The sequence below is a fragment of the Micromesistius poutassou genome, assembly GCF_964030765.1.
Source record: "Micromesistius poutassou genome assembly, chromosome: 8".
NCBI classification, from domain to species: Eukaryota; Metazoa; Chordata; class Actinopteri; order Gadiformes; family Gadidae; genus Micromesistius; species Micromesistius poutassou.
This window is the reverse complement of record NC_140278.1, coordinates 6,933,877-6,950,560: the sequence shown is the minus strand read 5'-3', so window position 1 is coordinate 6,950,560 and position 16,684 is coordinate 6,933,877. Positions and strand designations below refer to the sequence as shown.

At 41.8% G+C, this 16,684-nt stretch overlaps 2 protein-coding genes across 5 annotated transcripts in view; both read left to right on the top strand.

Annotated features, from left to right (window-relative positions):
* Positions 1–161: 161 nt before the first annotated feature.
* Positions 162–10,527, top strand: fxyd3 (FXYD domain containing ion transport regulator 3). Of its 2 annotated transcripts, none has more exons than XM_084471527.1 (8): positions 162–310; positions 6,979–7,031; positions 7,683–7,715; positions 7,964–7,987; positions 8,360–8,434; positions 8,639–8,675; positions 9,073–9,116; positions 9,733–10,527. In XM_084471527.1, exons 2-8 carry the CDS (start codon positions 6,998–7,000, stop codon positions 9,750–9,752), a joined length of 267 nt encoding a protein of 88 aa, XP_084327653.1. In that variant the 5' UTR covers positions 162–310; positions 6,979–6,997; the 3' UTR covers positions 9,753–10,527. The 2 variants fall into 2 exon arrangements, with proteins under 2 accessions (XP_084327653.1, XP_084327654.1); XM_084471528.1 differs by having other exon boundaries at positions 212–342.
* A 3,273-nt stretch (positions 10,528–13,800) lies between these two features.
* LOC311352058 (uncharacterized protein) overlaps positions 13,801–16,684 on the top strand; it is a 28,275-nt gene continuing 25,391 nt past the window's right edge. The window contains exons 1-2 of one of the 3 annotated variants that reach the window (XM_084472249.1): positions 13,801–14,111; positions 14,425–14,679. In XM_084472249.1, coding sequence (XP_084328375.1) covers positions 13,959–14,111; positions 14,425–14,679 — 408 coding nt within the window. In that variant the 5' untranslated portion in view covers positions 13,801–13,958. The remainder of the gene's footprint in view (positions 14,112–14,424; positions 14,680–16,684) is intronic. The other 2 variants (XM_084472248.1, XM_084472247.1) reach the window with 2 other exon arrangements.

Sequence of the window (16,684 nt, the reverse complement as noted above, 5' to 3'; positions counted from 1 at the left end):
GGGATCAGTTTATGAACACACCGAACACAACATTTGAGCCGCTCCTCGCTAAAAAGGCCGACTCCAAATCAGAATTTTAAAATAACCACTACCAGCCGATTGTTTAAAGCTCGCCCCCTTTCAGAAACGAGACTAACCTGTTGAGCGTCACGGTAAAAGGGTGTTGGCATATCCTCTTCACCGAGACGCCGAGAGGGAGTAGGCCTATTCTCTTGTCCTACTAGTCCGTTCGTGTCTGTGTGTTGAAACACGCCAGAGATTTCCCAATTTGCTCCAAAGTTAACTGGATCGCGGATACTAAGCATCAGAGGTGAGTTTCGAGAAATAAAGCTGAGTTTGTTGGTGAGTTGTTCCATATTTTGGGTGATGCTTCATGTATTTGGTTGTATTTTGTATAAACCCCCTCAACAAAAAAGATGGGGAAAACACGTTGAGAATAGGCGTTCAAATAAACTAGAACCGGTTATCCTATCCGGTTTCTCATTGAACAAGATATAGACCCTGGGCCTTTTTTGTTGCTATTAATCGATACAGCCGTTATCAAACTTTATTATTAAAAAGTTCACTTTTGTGCGGGCTTCATTTTAATGGGTTTTGCTAGCCTTTATTTGAACAATGGATGCGATTAGTTTAGGATCTACTGAACTGGACGCGGCGACGGCGTCCGCGTGCCGAAGGGCGTGATGATGCGCGTTGGCTTTTACGCGGCATGTTTACATACCTATTGTTTATCGTGACGTTAACGTAAGGCCCTCTTGTTCGTGTCAGCTTGCGTGTTGTACGATGTGTTGCCGTGCGACGTGATTCGTGACTTCGTGTACGTTTTGCGGGAGAGGTCTTTCATGCGCACGTTTATTTTAGTTGTGTGGTCTCCACGGAAAGTTGTGTGGCAGGATGCCACAGAGTGACAGTCCGGACACTATGGTTGAATGAACTGTTCGTATATTAAGACGTGTTATGTTGGAGAGGTTAGGTTTAAGTAGAAGTACATTTCTATGTAATACATTCATGACTGTCGTCATAAATGTTTTTTCAAGTGGATGGACCAAATTGTCACGTATTGCACAAGCACACGCGCGCCGAACACACACACACACACACACACACACACACACACACACACACACACACACACGCACGTGTTATTGTGCTTTGTTTTTAGGTTGCATAAGTTATTGTTAGGAGGACAATGTTGCTGTTGTATTGTAAATGTATACAGCGGCTGATTTATACATTTACATTTTAGATGTTATCAAACTGAAGTTGCCCTTTTCTGTCTATCGCAGCTCTCTCCTCTGTGTTTTCTTTTCTTTAAGTTGACAAAGCCTTGACTCTGTTGTTGACTTAGTCTAATGCACTCAGGATAGCGTAAAGGTTCCATTCTTCCCTTGGATCAGGTTGTGTCGCTGTAATGGTCCGCATTCTGATGGTTGTGTTTAAGTGCAAAAAGAGCAACGGATAAGGTGATGTGATTAGAACAACAACTATATAGTGTCAGTGTTATGATTTGTATGCCTTTAGCCTACTTACTTGAATCCGATAATAATAATATAGTCCTTATTAAAACAAATAAAGTTTGTAAATGAGATGCTATAGGCCTACGAATATGTTGTCTTCTTTGTGTATGCATTTTACGGCATACAGGTATTCAGGTATTTTGTTGTTATGTTGATATACAACATGGAGCCTTTACCCTTTTAAGTGTTAATTGTAAAGATGGAAAGGTCAGGCATGCTAGAAAAACGCATTACAGCTAGACTGAAGCTCTTTACTTTGTTTACCAAAGGACAGACATAGAGAGAGAAAGAGAGAGAGAGAGAGACACACACACACACACACACACACACACACACACACACACACACACACACACACACACACACACACACACACACACACACACACACACACACACACACACACACTTACAGCCTATCTTCAGCACATTATTGATAGCTTTCACCAGAGCCCTTGAGGCCTCACATGTCCTCACAGCAGATTGCCCTGTCTTGCCTCTACTAATGTGATTTATGATAAATCGCCCACCAGTTGACCTATAATAATATATTGACCTATATAAAGATGAAGGGAAATGTGGATACTGCAACCAACCCATTTGAAGTAATGGATGCACTTATTTCAATGTGTACTATTCATGCCATTTGAACAGTGAATGGCCATTATTACAAGCCGTGTGTGTGTATATTGCTTCTATACACTTCTCACACATAATGTATGCCCCACCACATACACAAATCAAAAGTTTAGCTTAGTTGTTTAATTTCATATAGAGTAAATATAGAGTAGCCTACATACAGTATGTTTCCTTCAAGAAAAGTCCTGTTGCTAACCATATGGTTACCATGTGTGACTCATATCTCTAGTATGTTCCGATCCCGCTCTCCCCGTGTCTCTCTCTCTCTCTCTCTCTCTCTCTCTCTCTCTCTCTCTCTCTCTCTCTCTCTCTCTCTCTCCCTACCTCCCTCTCTCCCTTGCTCTCTCTCCTTCTCTCCCTCTCTCCATCGTGTCTTATCCCATGCCATTTCACTCTCTTAATAACTCTCCTTCCTCTCTCTCTCTCTGTCCTCAAGCTCCCTCTCTCACCGTTTCATCTCCCTCTTTGGACTTATTCTATGCCCCTCTTCTCCCGCTCACCCATTCTTCATTTCATTTTTCCACAATTAACTTTTTATAGCTGATTGAAGTTATAATGAAAGGTTAACCACCAGAGAAAGGATACATTTGAGTGAATTGGGATGGGCACATTTTCAAGTAAGATCAAATCTAAAATGTACTCAGGTGTCTCCAATTGAGATTGAATGTTTAGTCTTCAATCTTACTCACGCCTTTGTGTGTGTGTGTGTGTGTGTGTGTGTGTGTGTGTGTGTGTGTGTGTGTGTGTGTGTGTGTGTGTGTGTGTGTGTGTGTGTGTGTGTGTGTGTTTGTTGTGTGTGGCCATAAAGGAAGTCTGGCCTAGTGTTCCTGTCAGACACAGGAATCTACTGCTGCTAATTTGGGAATAATGATAGGACAGCTGCCTTTGTAGCAATAGGAATGCCAAGCCACATACTACTTCTACAATACACAGATATAAATACGTGTGTTTATGTGCGTGTCTGTTTTAGCAATTTCCTCAACAGGTTACAGTTACACATAAACAAATACAAATACGCACACAAAAAATCTATGCATTGAATCTATGTGGGCGTGTGGTGTGTGTGCATTTGTGTTTGAAAGATTCCCGGACAGGTTGAAGTTACACATACTCAATCACATGTACACACTAGGATTGGAATGTAATTAATGTGTGTGTGTGTGTGTGTGTGTGTGTGTGTGTGTGTGTGTGTGTGTGTGTGTGTGTGTGTGTGTGTGTGTGTGTGTGTGTGTGTGTGTGTGTGTGCACGTGAACACCAGCTTGCAAGAGAATGTTTGTTCACTTGCACTGGTATTCGGGGGACAATGGAGGGGCAATATCGAGTATTGAACTTGGCGACTCATTGGCGGCTGAAAGTAAACACATCTTCAAGTAGGGCATTCATCCTCGTGTTTATTCTCCAATGGTGACCACATGCACTCAGTCTTTAGCCCAGCCTACATTGTGCTAGGCTATGACCATCATCATCATATCATGAGTCAGCACCCCGATGAATGGTGAATACTTCTCCCTTTGTCACATGTTGCATGCTGTTCACTGGTGGAAGGGTCGGCTTTTCCCAGATCATCAGAGTTCTATTTGGTCACATGACTGACCAGGCTCAGTGCAATGTGTCTCTGATCAGAATACCCACAGACATTACAATCAACCATAGTTAACACACCAGAATGAACCAAACATTCTCGCTTAGCCAGTCTTCTGATTGCTTGAACCTCATCTGTTAAGGAAAGGCAGAATTCGAAACAGAGAGAAGCGAAGAATGCTGAAGGACCAGACGATCGCAGAGACGACAACTGCAGGAGGGACACTGGAAAAATGTCCCGCTTAAGGAGAATAAAAGGACATTAAGCAATGACGCCTTGCTCTGTACTTCAGGGAGGGGAGAGACAGACGAAGGCCACAGACAAGGCCGCTTAGCAATGGCAAAGGGCAAAACAGTGCTGTCTTTATATCCCAGACAAAGAGTAAGGGGAAAAGTAGCAGTAGCATCAGCAGGGAATCTGTAGTGCTGCATCGTCCCACGACCAGGGATAATGGCTGCCAGCAGGTCCACAGAACTCCCCTGCACAAGAAAGGCGTCCTGTTTTACATTCACATCAGATTCCTCTTTGTTGTGGATGTGTTTATGTGTTGTGGGCTTCCATGGGGCATTCTGTGCTACGCTAAGAGGTTTATTAAAACAGCTCTTCTGACGTTTTATAAAAGGTACAGAAAAACATTCAGAACTCTGGTAAACACAAATGCATTAAATGAAATACATTATCCTATACCTGTACTATGTAGCTTTGTTGCTGATCAAGGCGATGCTCATTAGAAGTGGATTGTGTTGTGAACCATATAGACCTTCACACCCTCTCTCTTGGCATTTCCTCCATAACAACCATGAATGTAATACACTTGTGTATTCACCAAGCACGGCTCCACCCTAAACTAACATTAGCTTTAGAATATGAGTCTCCGTTAAAAACCAGAGGTCATCTCTCTGCGGTTCTTGTTGATTTTTGATTTGCTGCTTTCCCATTTTCCTCTCCTATAACCTCTCCCCCCTGTCCTTTCCCCTCCTCTCTCCTCCCCGCTTCCACTCACCTCCTCTCACCCTCTTTCCTGTTCTCTCACCCTTTTCTCTCACCCTTCCCTCCCCTATCTGCTTTCCTCTGTTCTCAGTGCCTCTTGAAGTTAGATAAGTCATCAAGTGGTGGTTGGATCACTTCCCACATTTCCTTGCCTCCCTCTCTGGTTGCCTTGGAGAGGCACCTGGGGAAATTCCTTCCCCTGGTCTGTTGTTTATGTTTGTGTGTGTGTGTGTGTGTGTGTGTGTGTGTGTGTGTGTATGTGTGGGTGGGTGGGTGTGTTTAACAAGATGTGAAAAATGAGTAGGTCAAAGTTACATACACATGCATAACATGAGTTTTAACATACCTGGCACACTTGTTTTATGTTCTTTCTCTCACTCTCTCTCACATTCCGTCCCACTTTCTCTCTGTGTCTCTCCGCGTCTCTGTTGTAAGCCTTCTTAGACTTTTTTACAGCAGAGATACTTCAAACAATGTCCGTGCTGATCTTTGTTTCCCCTTCTTTCGCCCCCATGTTTATTTGAAAATCATGTTGGAAGCATGTTTTATCAGCACGTTTTCCGACTGCCCAGGGACAGCCTTCACTCACGGTTTGAGTAGAGCACACATCACTCACATCTGTTGATGTGGCCCAACCAAATATATGTAACATGTGGGTTTTGGGTAAATGTGACCCATGCTTTCTGGTGAGAATTTGAGATGAGAGTTAGGCGATGTTTAAGAATAGAGAATGCTTGTTTAAACTAGATAAATAAACACACACCTGAAATAACAAGGATTTGTTTTTAAATATTATACTTTTCACTTTTAACTGGTAATGAAGGGCGATCAATTTTCTTTTCACTTAGCCTGTCGGTTACCCTGCGCTTATTACTGAGGTATAGTGGGGGTTTCCACACTATGGTCAGTATAGTGGGGGTTTCCACACTATGGTCATAGCCCACAGCAGAAAGCTTTTTTTGCTTAACATGGGAACAGTGAAAGCCCGGTAGTGTGTTTTGCACTCTCATGACATTTCAACTTTAAAAACACTAGAAAACTAGTTATTCTCTCAAAACCGGGTCTTTTGCAGAACAAGTCCAGGGGTATTACTCGAAATGCTGACAAGCTAGTTTGACTAGACATGATTTCCATAAGGCCGTTGGTCAGGGGAGCCAAATGGATGCACACACTCATTTAAACTCACGTCTAAAGCTCTTTGTTGCTGCCACAGCAGTTTGAATCCATCTGATTGTTGTGGTTTGGGTGATTGAGCAAATGCATGCGCCTCTGCATGCCAGTTGGTCACTAGTTGAAAGTGCAACTCTTGTTTTCCAGCTAAAATCCTGAAAGACGTGATTATCTGACATGTCCCCACTACTGAGTATCACCTTGTGTCTGCTGTTTCATCTAATCCATTTAGAGTAGTTCAGTACAATCAGATGCAGTGAACTACTGAGATTAGGTGCATGCCTTAACAGAGACATGAAGGGATAACAGAGATGATTGGTTTTAGACAGCTGGGTTAGCTGTTGTAGCTAACAGTTGTTTAAAAGTACTTTGTTTAGGCATAGGTTGACATTACAATTCGGCATGATTTACATCCGCATTGCTTTTTGAATGCTTATTAAGGCCTATAGCATATAGGTTTGTGTGTGTGTGTGTGTGTGTGTGTGTGTGTGTGTGTGTGTGTGTGTGTGTGGTTGTGCGTATTAGTAAAGTAAAACAGATTATTTAGTGCCCTTTGAGAATAGATTCAATTTATTCTCTTCTCTGGGTAATTGTGAAGCCCTGTTTTTCTAGGAGCTAATTCACACACACACACACACACACACACACACACACACACACACACACACACACACACACACACACACACACACACACATGCACTCACACAAACACGCATGTCATATTTTATTTCCCTTTGTCTTGCTTTTCTCTCGCACTTTGTGTCGGCCAATGCATGCGCAACATGAGCAGAAAAACCTACTTTATGTGCAGCGCCTGTTGAAGTGCCGTCCAGAAAGTTAAATGTGATTATCTGTTCCCTTGGGAGGAGAGATAACGTTATTTAAACAGGCCTAATACGTCACCAGCGCAGAGCGGTCAATGCTCCACAGTCGATACACATACAGTACATCACAGGACACTCAAGCTCTTGCTGTTGGGATAAGATGTTACTGTGCTTGTAATATGCATTACTGGAACAATGTGAATTGATCTCTGTTCTGTTCTCTCTGTGAGAAAATTGTCTTCTTTATGTTACAGATAAAGCCACTTCTTCAAGATGTCTAAGATTTCCGCATTGGTTTTGATGACCCGTAAGTTAAACACTACTCTTGACTTGTTTATTCATGAGACCAAAAAAATAAAACATTTATTAAAAAGTTAAAATGAGTGTCTAAATTGTGTTATAAACAATGGACTAATATACGCACATGTTCCAAAAGTGATCAGACTGTTGCTCCATCTTGAAGTCAGCCTTATGACAGTGAAATGAGTTAACAGTTGCCCTCACTGCTCTTTGTAGTATAACACAATGTGGACAGAAAGCTAGCACAATTATTTACATTTTAATGTAACATACATTCAAGTTTTCAACAACCATTTGTCGAGGAGAGGTAATTTGTCACCTGAGTACAGTAATTCTTCATTAATAAAGGATAGAGGAAAAAAATGGCGGCATGGATTTAACCAATTTATGTAACATGCAAACAATGAGAAAGATAGAAGGAATGCCAAAACAGAATACATAGGTAACTTAGGTAACTTCCATGAGCTGCTCTGGAATTTTCAATAAACAGACTCTAGACCACTGGCATTCTTTTTAAAGTCGGGTTAACTCAACATTCAGAACAGAATAAGAAGAGAATGAATGAAAAGCTGTGGAGAAGACCTAGATAGAAAGACTAGTAAAGACAACCTGTAAAAGAAGCAGTGGTTAACTGTCTCTCACGCCTATTCTTTTTCAGTTGTGTCCCTTGTTTTTGCTGAAGAAGTAAATCGTAAGTACTTTTAAGGCTTTTACTTTTAAGGACCTTGTAAGGCCCATTTATAAGCTTGTGTTTTTCCTCATTGTTATAGAACTTTTAGACTTTCGTTATAAACTAAGTAGAGAAAATGTGTTGTTGAAAATACAGCCTACTGAATGCAGAGCACATTCAGATGGTTCTATTGTTATTGATTATGGCTCTGTGTGTCATCTGTTGTGTTATCTATATCTCTAACTCACAATGTATTTTTGCCCCCACAGCTAAAGATGATCCGTTTACATTTGGTAAATATATAGAAATATATGTTTTAATTGGATTAAACCTGCAATATTCAAACATGTGTATATTCCCTTGTATTTCCGTAAGCTAAAGGGTTCCACAGTCAAATGTACACAACTTGAGTTTTAATCACTAGCCTTCAACAACATGTCTTCATGTACTTTTGGGGACCTCATTGCCTACATGATTCTGACCTGTCCAAGGATTCTGCAGATTACTGATGGAACAGTACCAAACAGTACTCACAATTTAACCATTGTGGGGAAAACCCCATGTAAGCGATAGTGTCGGATATGGCGTATAGAAGTGCACCACTGCCCCATTATGGTAGACCTTTAAGATGTATTTTAACAGTGCAGTGTCTTTGGTCTGTGCAGACTACCATAGACTCCGTGTTGGAGGACTGATCCTGGCTGCTGTCCTTTGTCTCATTGGCATCACCATTCTATTCAGTAAGAGAGGCTAACACACACACACACACACACACACACACACACACACACACAGAAGTACACACACAAAGCTGCACACACACATGCACACATGCACACACACAGAAGTGAATACACACACAAACACACACACACACACACACACACACACACACACACACACACAGAACCATACAATTCACATTTGTCATTCTCTTTGTTCAGGTGGCCACTGCAGGTGCAAGTTCAACCAGGACAAGAGGTAAGTTGCCCTGATCATCTCTCATACTACATACTATGGAGCTAGCATATGTGGTTACCCTGTGATGTGACACATTGCAATCAGGGATGAAGATACAAAAAATAGAAAAATGATTTTGTTAGTGTAACCTCAAGTTCTCTCCCGGGATAGATAAAGCAATTTCTTACCTTAACCTAATGTACATTACCTTAACTTACCTCATGTTATCTCATCTCTCCTTATCTTATAGTACATAATCTTACATTAATGAACATTAACTTAACTTATCTCATGTTATCTCATCTCCCCTTATCTGATCTTATGTTATGTTACCGTTTATGTTGTTCATGTGTTATAATGTGGTTTTCATGTGTTAAACATACTTACCTACATACTTACTTAAACTTCTGCCCTGCAGGAAAAGGACAGGAAGCAATGCTCAACAGATGCTCAATGACCAAGGTGGGCTTACAGCTTTGTAAATAGTCTCAAAGTACACGCTGGGCTGCAGGTGGAGTGGGTGCATGAAAAGCTGTATACATCCTTGCTCACATTTTATAGGGGTAGCCATCTTACATTAATAAACAGTTTTTGATATTGTATTGCACTGCCACACTGCCTGAAGAAAAGATACATGTAACTCCATTTGAATGTCGGTATACGGTTAAATCCGCATTAGTTACAAACTACATTATATGGTAGAAATGCCATTTCCAAAGAAATCTGTAATATATCCAATACATTAGAGAGTTAGGTGAGCTGCGGAGTAAATAAATGGTCCTACACACAAACAAACAAACAAACACACACACATACACATTCGCAGAGATCTACCCATTTAATTAATGAACAAACTCTGACAGTCGGATTTGTGTATGTAGGGAAAATGACAGGATCAATACAATGAATGAAGTGTAAGTGTCTTCTACACTGGTGGGACATGAACCAGCACTTCATTTTTAATAACCTACAATGCATCATTGATACTCAAACAACCTCCCAAATCGTGTGTCCAAAAGGTCTACCGGTTGACACTGAAAGACACTAATGTTTTCTTTCTAAATCTTTCCCCCTGCAGGGCGTGCTAGTGAGTGCTAGAAGCTGATGCCAGAGCCACGACCCTTGACCTTTTGCTGGACGTGAAACCAACAAGATAACACAGGCTTTGAGAGTCCTGAGACGTCCATAATGGTTAATGGTTGTAGCAACAAAAGGGTACCTGAAATGGGGTCTTGAGCTACTGATTGAGGCTGATTACACACACATAAAGACATGTAAACACACACACACACACACACACACACACACACACACACACACACACACACACACACACATACACATACACATACACACACACACGCACATCAAACAATTTGAATATTATAAACAAACTAGTGCTGGGTTGAATTCATTCTCTTATCGTGTCAATATTGTTAAAAAAAAAAAGCCATATGCATCCTATAACAATTAAGTAGAAAGTGGCTGCTCTGTTGTGCGTCGATTAATTGTAATTATGGTGACATATATTGAGAAACTCAAATGAGAACAGAAATCTTTACCAAAAAATATTAATCTAATGTATAGTTGAGTCAATATTATTTAATGTCTGTCAACGCCAATGTTGTCATAACTGCGCGATAGATAATGTTGTTTACCATCCTTCTAACCCTCTTCTATGTGCATATGTTTTTAATTAATGAAACTTTGAATAGTCACATGACTAGCTAAAAAAATAGACTCAGAAATGAATCACAATAATCTACTGATTTATATTTATGCAAAAAAAAGCTTTACAGAGGATTGTATGGGATTGCACTGGTCAGAAATATAGTATGTCAAGTTTATATAAACCAAACAACTGTCAAAAACTCTTTGACCCATGGTCTATTTATTTGGTCTCTACATTGTGTGTGTGTGTGTGTGTGTGTGTGTGTGTGTGTGTGTGTGTGTGTGTGTGTGTGTGTGTTTGTGAGAGTGTGAGAAGTCTGTGTTTGTACATTATAAAGTAAGTTTACATATGTAAGTATAAGTAAGTAGTGGTGTGTACAGTGACCAAATGTAGCTATTTCAAATATACACTCCAGTGATTTAAGTTTGATATGACCAATATATAAAGTTAACGTTTGTACTTTCGGCTAATGACAGAAGATGACCCGCACTTGGATAAGAAACACCTAATCCTTAATTGGAATTTTGTGTGTGTTCAAAGGGGGACTGAAAATAAATTTAAAACATCCTCCTGAACAAATACATAGGTTACCTTTTTAGTTTATAAATGTGAAATGTTACATATATAAATCGCTGATCAAATATGATGTCACTAGTGGAACCTGATCTCGCGAGTCCACAACATTGTGTTCCTCGCCGACTTTAATATCTGATGTTCCTTTTCCATACTCATCTGCTGATTTGGCTTGACTCGGGTAGATGCGTCAGCCGAGCCTGGCTGCCTGGGATTTGCATCTCCTTCTGCCCGGCCCCACCGCCGTTCCCGTCGCTAGCTCTCATTGGTTTCCGGCTGCCTTTTATGGGTTGTATTGCCCATTAAATAAACTTGTTAATGTTTAAACTATAGGGCCAGGGCACAGAGCCGGTATAATAATGCGGAATCATATATATATATGTTCATCTAATTCTAGGTCCAAACAAGGATATGAGACATAGCCTACCAAACACATATTAACATCAGAAACAATTTTATAGTAGGACGGTAACTTTATGGCACGACATTTGTCGCTTTTGCTGCTTCTTTTGTGGAGACCGTAGCCTACCGTACGCGAATGACGAAAAACACAGTCGCGTACCGCACAGAGGCCTAAACCACTAGTGTGGTGGTGACATCCTATGGTGACATCTAGTGGAAATAAGTCGATATGGAGTTTCCATACTCGCTTACAAAAACGCTTACTGCTTTAGCATTGGTCTATACTGAGTGGATTTGATCTCTTCATAGTAGGCCTAAACAATTTGGGTAGGAGGTTAGAGGAAAGGAGGTCTAATACTCGAAAATACGAGAGGTCGAGAAGCAGGGACGGATTATGAGTCAGTGGGCCCCTGGGCCCAGACGACGAGAATAGCACCCCCCCACCACCCGAACATTGTATCTTGCATTGACTTAACCGTTGTATTGTAAACGCTCCTGTCCACACTGTCTGTCCACAGTTTAACTAGCGCCCTCTATTGACACATCCAGCTATATCATAGTAATAATATTATAATAATAATTTTAATAATAATATTAAGATTAAGTAATTTATGACATATCCACCCCATGCTATTTGATTGACAACATAACCTGTGGTTCAGGGGCCCTATTAACACACATGACATATCAAACCCCATGTTATTTGATTGAGATGCCCCTTTCAGATACCAAGAATGACTAACATAACCTGTGTTTCAGGGCCCTATATGACATATCTTACCCTACGCTTACTGATTTAGGGGCCCTTTACCGATATAAGGATGAATAACACACATAACCTGTGGTTCAGGGGCCCTGTATGACCTATAATATACCTTCTATTTGATTGAGGGGGCCCTTTTGGATGAATTACACAGACTGTGGCGTATGATTGAGGGGCCCTATTGAGACATATTACATAATATAACCAATGGTACATGGCTTCTGAGCCCCATTAAGGTATCCGTAGGTATAATGTTGTAGAGACAATATTGAAATGGTAGTGCGGAGGCTTGGGCTTCAGGGCCCCCTTGGGCCCCTGGGCCTGGGCCTTCCCGTTCCCCGTTAACATTTATCTTCCCGCCCCCGCTGTCCACAATACATTCAATATATATATATATATATATATATATATATATATATATATATATATATACAGTAGGCCTAATACAGTAATTAAAATAAATAAATAAAAGGGTTACATATTAAACATTGTAGTTAGGCCTACATGAAGTTACAGATTACACATGTTATATGAAGTGCGATCTTTGATTAAAGTCCCTTCATCGCCTTGTTTATTAACCTGATCTTAAATCACCATGACTTAGGCCTACCACATGTGTTGAAGAGATGAGCCCTGTAAAACCAATATTAATTTAAACAGTAAAACATGCTAGTTAATAATGCCACTTTATTTGTCTGTGGCATATACAGTCATAATCATAAAGCTGGTAGTGTCTGACTTTAGGCCTATTGATTAATTGAGTGAAGTCAGCCAGTTCACATTGCCATAATACGCATCACGAGAACATAAGGAGGGGAACCGCAGGAGGGCGTCTCCTCTCACCGTGACGTGAAAAAGCCGTCTTTGAGGGGCCACTTATAGGCCTACGTAAATGAGGCGATCGGGGGTTCATCTTTTGTAATGCGTGAATGAGGGACACATGTAAATGTCCCTCAGACTGCAGGCACTTGTTGACCAAGGAGAGCCAGGTAATATCAAGTGTTTAACATTTGGAACAAAATCTTATATGCTTGTATGCTTTATACTTAAAATGAACCCCCCATCCCCCCTGCTGACGTTTCTCTCTACCAATATTCCAACAATTTTGCTGAGAAGCCTCCAATATTTTCCACCATAGAAGTTAGAGGAGAGGAGGTCTGGACGTTAGAGGAGAGGTGCTGGTGTGGGTTAGGGTAATCCGTCACTTGCGAAGCTGCGAATTCATAATCTGAAAATGCTTGTTTTGACAATACCATGTAGGATTAATTATATCGTATATTAATTATATCATAAGTGGTCATGGTCTTCCTGGATTGCTTCAAGGGATCTTGGTCTTTCCTGCTTCCTGAATGGAAGCATAATCACTAATAATAGTAATACTCGTTATGGACGAAAGGTGGGGACATGTCATCATATTTCACAGAATAAAGGCGACCGTTTTCTTAAGAGGCCACGTGGATTAAAAAAACGCTCACGCTTGCTTAGCGGTTCACACACAGTTTGCGCATGACCGTCCGGCTGTTTGAGGGCTGTATTACGGTAATAACGGTTCACTGGTCACGTCCATGTTGGACGTCAGCAATCTGTCATCACGGTCACGGCCCCTCTCCCCACCCCCTACCGGATAGTTCGGCTGGTGGGGTCAGCCCAGTCAACCCCCACCCCCACGCATTCTATGCGATCAGCCCCTCCCTTATCGTCGCCCCGCCCTTCGCATCCGCTACACACTACATCATTTCCAGTAAATTTCCCCACTTAAAAATTCTTTCGAAAGTCGAGAGGTGAGGTGAAGCGAGGAGGTTGCCATATCATATACAACCTTGGTTAGACACCGTTCAATTCGAGTCCATTAGCCCATTTTTCGTGTGGAACAATCCATCAACTTTTAAAACCGATGGACCCCAACAAGGCAGCGAGCGCCCCTCCACCAGGCTGGAATGCTGGGGAGAAAAGCGCTCAGGGCATGTCGGCCCCTCCACCCTACCAAGACCACCCCCAGTACGCCAACGCAGGCTACCCTCAGCCTGGACCTGGATATCCAGCCCAGGTATGCCAACACATACTTTGTATCTGTTAACTTATCTGTTAACCGACAATCGTTACACAAATAAATAACCATTAATGATAAGTTATGTGTTATTTGCATGCTTTGAATTTGAATAACTAGGCCTTCATCACTTAACATAACTCAACAAGAGGCTTTTATAATACTTAGGACTATCCTACGAAATGTGTTACAAAATAATGTCTTTATATATATTATATTATTACATTATATTCTGTCTACGTTGGAGTTTGGGACCAACTTGTATTTTTAACTCTTTCTTATCCCATCCACCATCCAACCATCTTTTTCCCAGTACCCACAGGGCTACTCAGCTGCCCCTCAGGGTTATGGACCACCCCCTCAGAATGTGTACGGACAGCAGCCCTACCCCACGAGCCCTGGGCAGCAGTACCCAGCCCAGCCAGGGTCTGTGATGGTCCAGCCCACTGTCTTTGTGCACCGGGCTCCACTGGCACAGCCGGTTAACGACTACCTGGGCTACTCCATCTTCACCATGCTCTGCTGCTGCCTGCCCCTGGGAGTAGCCGCCCTCATATATTCCATTTCAGTAAGTGAATGGTCTTGGTTCGTCGCATGTAGTGCTCATCAACCTTTGTTTGCCAGCCAACTTTTGCATGTTAAATGTTCCCTTACAGAGTGGGTGAGAGTGTTCCCCAGAGTAAGTTAGACAGTACAGTTTTACACAGATTTAGTTTAGGCAAGGTTAGCTCTATCCACGACCAGCAGTCTATGTTCTTCTTTAAAATCATTTAGTATTAGTTGGTTAACAATTTGTTACATTTGCTGCATATTTGACCTGTTTTGAGGTGACGGTGCCTGCCTTTGTATGAGGCAATTTCGATTCTGTCCACTCCTGGTCCAAAGTTTAACTAAATATTTGAACAGAAATCTGTTATTTGCATCTTATTATGTTTCTAAAGGAATAGTGCAGGATAAAACACTTTGACATTGCTAAGATAAGTCTTTGGGGGATGGCCCAGTGACGCTACTACGTCACTAGATGGAGAGATATCAGTCAGTTAGTAAGAGGACGCCCACGTCCTCCTCGTTAACCCAGTATTCTGTTTTGCGGTCTTGGGGCGTGACTGTGATCTCCGGACAGCTGCAGAGGTATGGCCTCTTCTGGCCTCAGCCTGTTAACCCTTTTAACCTGTTAACCTAATAACCTGTTAACCGGTTAGCCTGCCGGTTTGCTCTCTCCTGGCTGCCAGAACCCACTGGGGCAGCGGGGAGCCTGGGGGTGGCTGATGCATCTGGGTTTTCCACATGCGGTCCCACACCAGTCGGGCAGCGATTCTTTTCTTTGAGCCTAAACGTGTTAGCCTCAGTGATAGCTGCGCTCCTAAATATTCACCAAAAACTTGACTACAACTCTGTGAAAGGTTTCTTTGTTTTCCTTGTTGGGACTTGGGAGTTTTCCGTGAAGGCGAGGGGGACACGATCGAAATCGGCACAGATAAACAGCCATTGTGTGTTCTGGAATGCTTCCCTGGCAGAATTAGTGAATCAATGTTAGACATAATTTAAAAAAATGTGAAAAAAAGTGTTTTAGCCTGTGTTATTCCTTCAAGCTAGGTAAGACAATTTGGAGGATAGTTTTAGTCGAACTCTGCCTTCTGGCCCCCCTCCAAGGCCTCCAAAACACATGACTAGCCCGTCAGCTTCAGCAATAGGTATGCATGGCCTTGTGGAAGACTGCAGGTAGCAAGGTAGGTTGGTAGAGAGACAGATATCCAATCATCTCATTCGGGCTGAATGAAATGGTTGGATGTGCATAATACTGGCCCGTGACAGCCACAGATACCACTTTCTTTGTAGTTTATTTTCCCTCGGGTTACGTAGCCAAGCAAGTGACCAATAACAGTAGCTTCATGTGGCTAAGTCAGGCCACTCACATTACTGCCTGCATTTTGCTTTTCAGACGTTGAGGAAATACAAACTACAAAAAAGTATTCAGAACACACCCCTACAATCCTGTCTTTCCAAGACTGAGCTTGTTAGCTGACTCATAAGCTGGTAATAATACACTTTCTAAGAAATTAGGAATGTCTGTAGTGGATACATCCCTCTGATTTGTTAAGCTTATTTAAAGATTTTAGATCCGGTTGTCAATTACTTTAAGTATAAAACATCCCCTTTGTATGGTCTGTCCATGTACACACACACTTTCTGCGCCACAAAAGCACAAAGGTTTAATCAAGTATGAGGGAGGCTTAAGCCCAAATCATTTCAATCCTGGTTCCCAGCCTATCCGATAAACAACAGATAATGTGTGTGTGTCCTGCAGTCACGCACAGGAAAGCAGAAGTGGATTCCTGGAATGAGGGGAGGAGATGAGCGGGGAGGAGGGAAAGTCTATCAGGGGGCTCAGCTAGGGTTGGCCGCTGTTATATTTTCCCAACTGGTTTTGATAATTTTCCAAAACCAGGGTGCGACTATCAGTGTTTCGATGGTTATGTTATATGAAATATATATATATTTCTCAAAACTGTTGGGTAAAGTTTGGCTTTTGCCAACATGTGACATCATCAAATGACCATTCTTAAATGTAG

What these genes read in the sequence shown, in the direction of transcription:
- fxyd3 (XM_084471527.1), top strand. Translation starts at nt 6,998, where the DNA reads ATGTCTAAGATTTCCGCATTGGTTTTGATGACCC. An exon ending in CGCATTGGTTTTGATGACCC is followed by an intron (nt 7,032 to 7,682) that starts GTAAGTTAAACA and finishes ATTCTTTTTCAG; the next exon opens with TTGTGTCCCTTGTTTTTGCT. An exon ending in AAGTTCAACCAGGACAAGAG is followed by an intron (nt 8,676 to 9,072) that starts GTAAGTTGCCCT and finishes TCTGCCCTGCAG; the next exon opens with GAAAAGGACAGGAAGCAATG.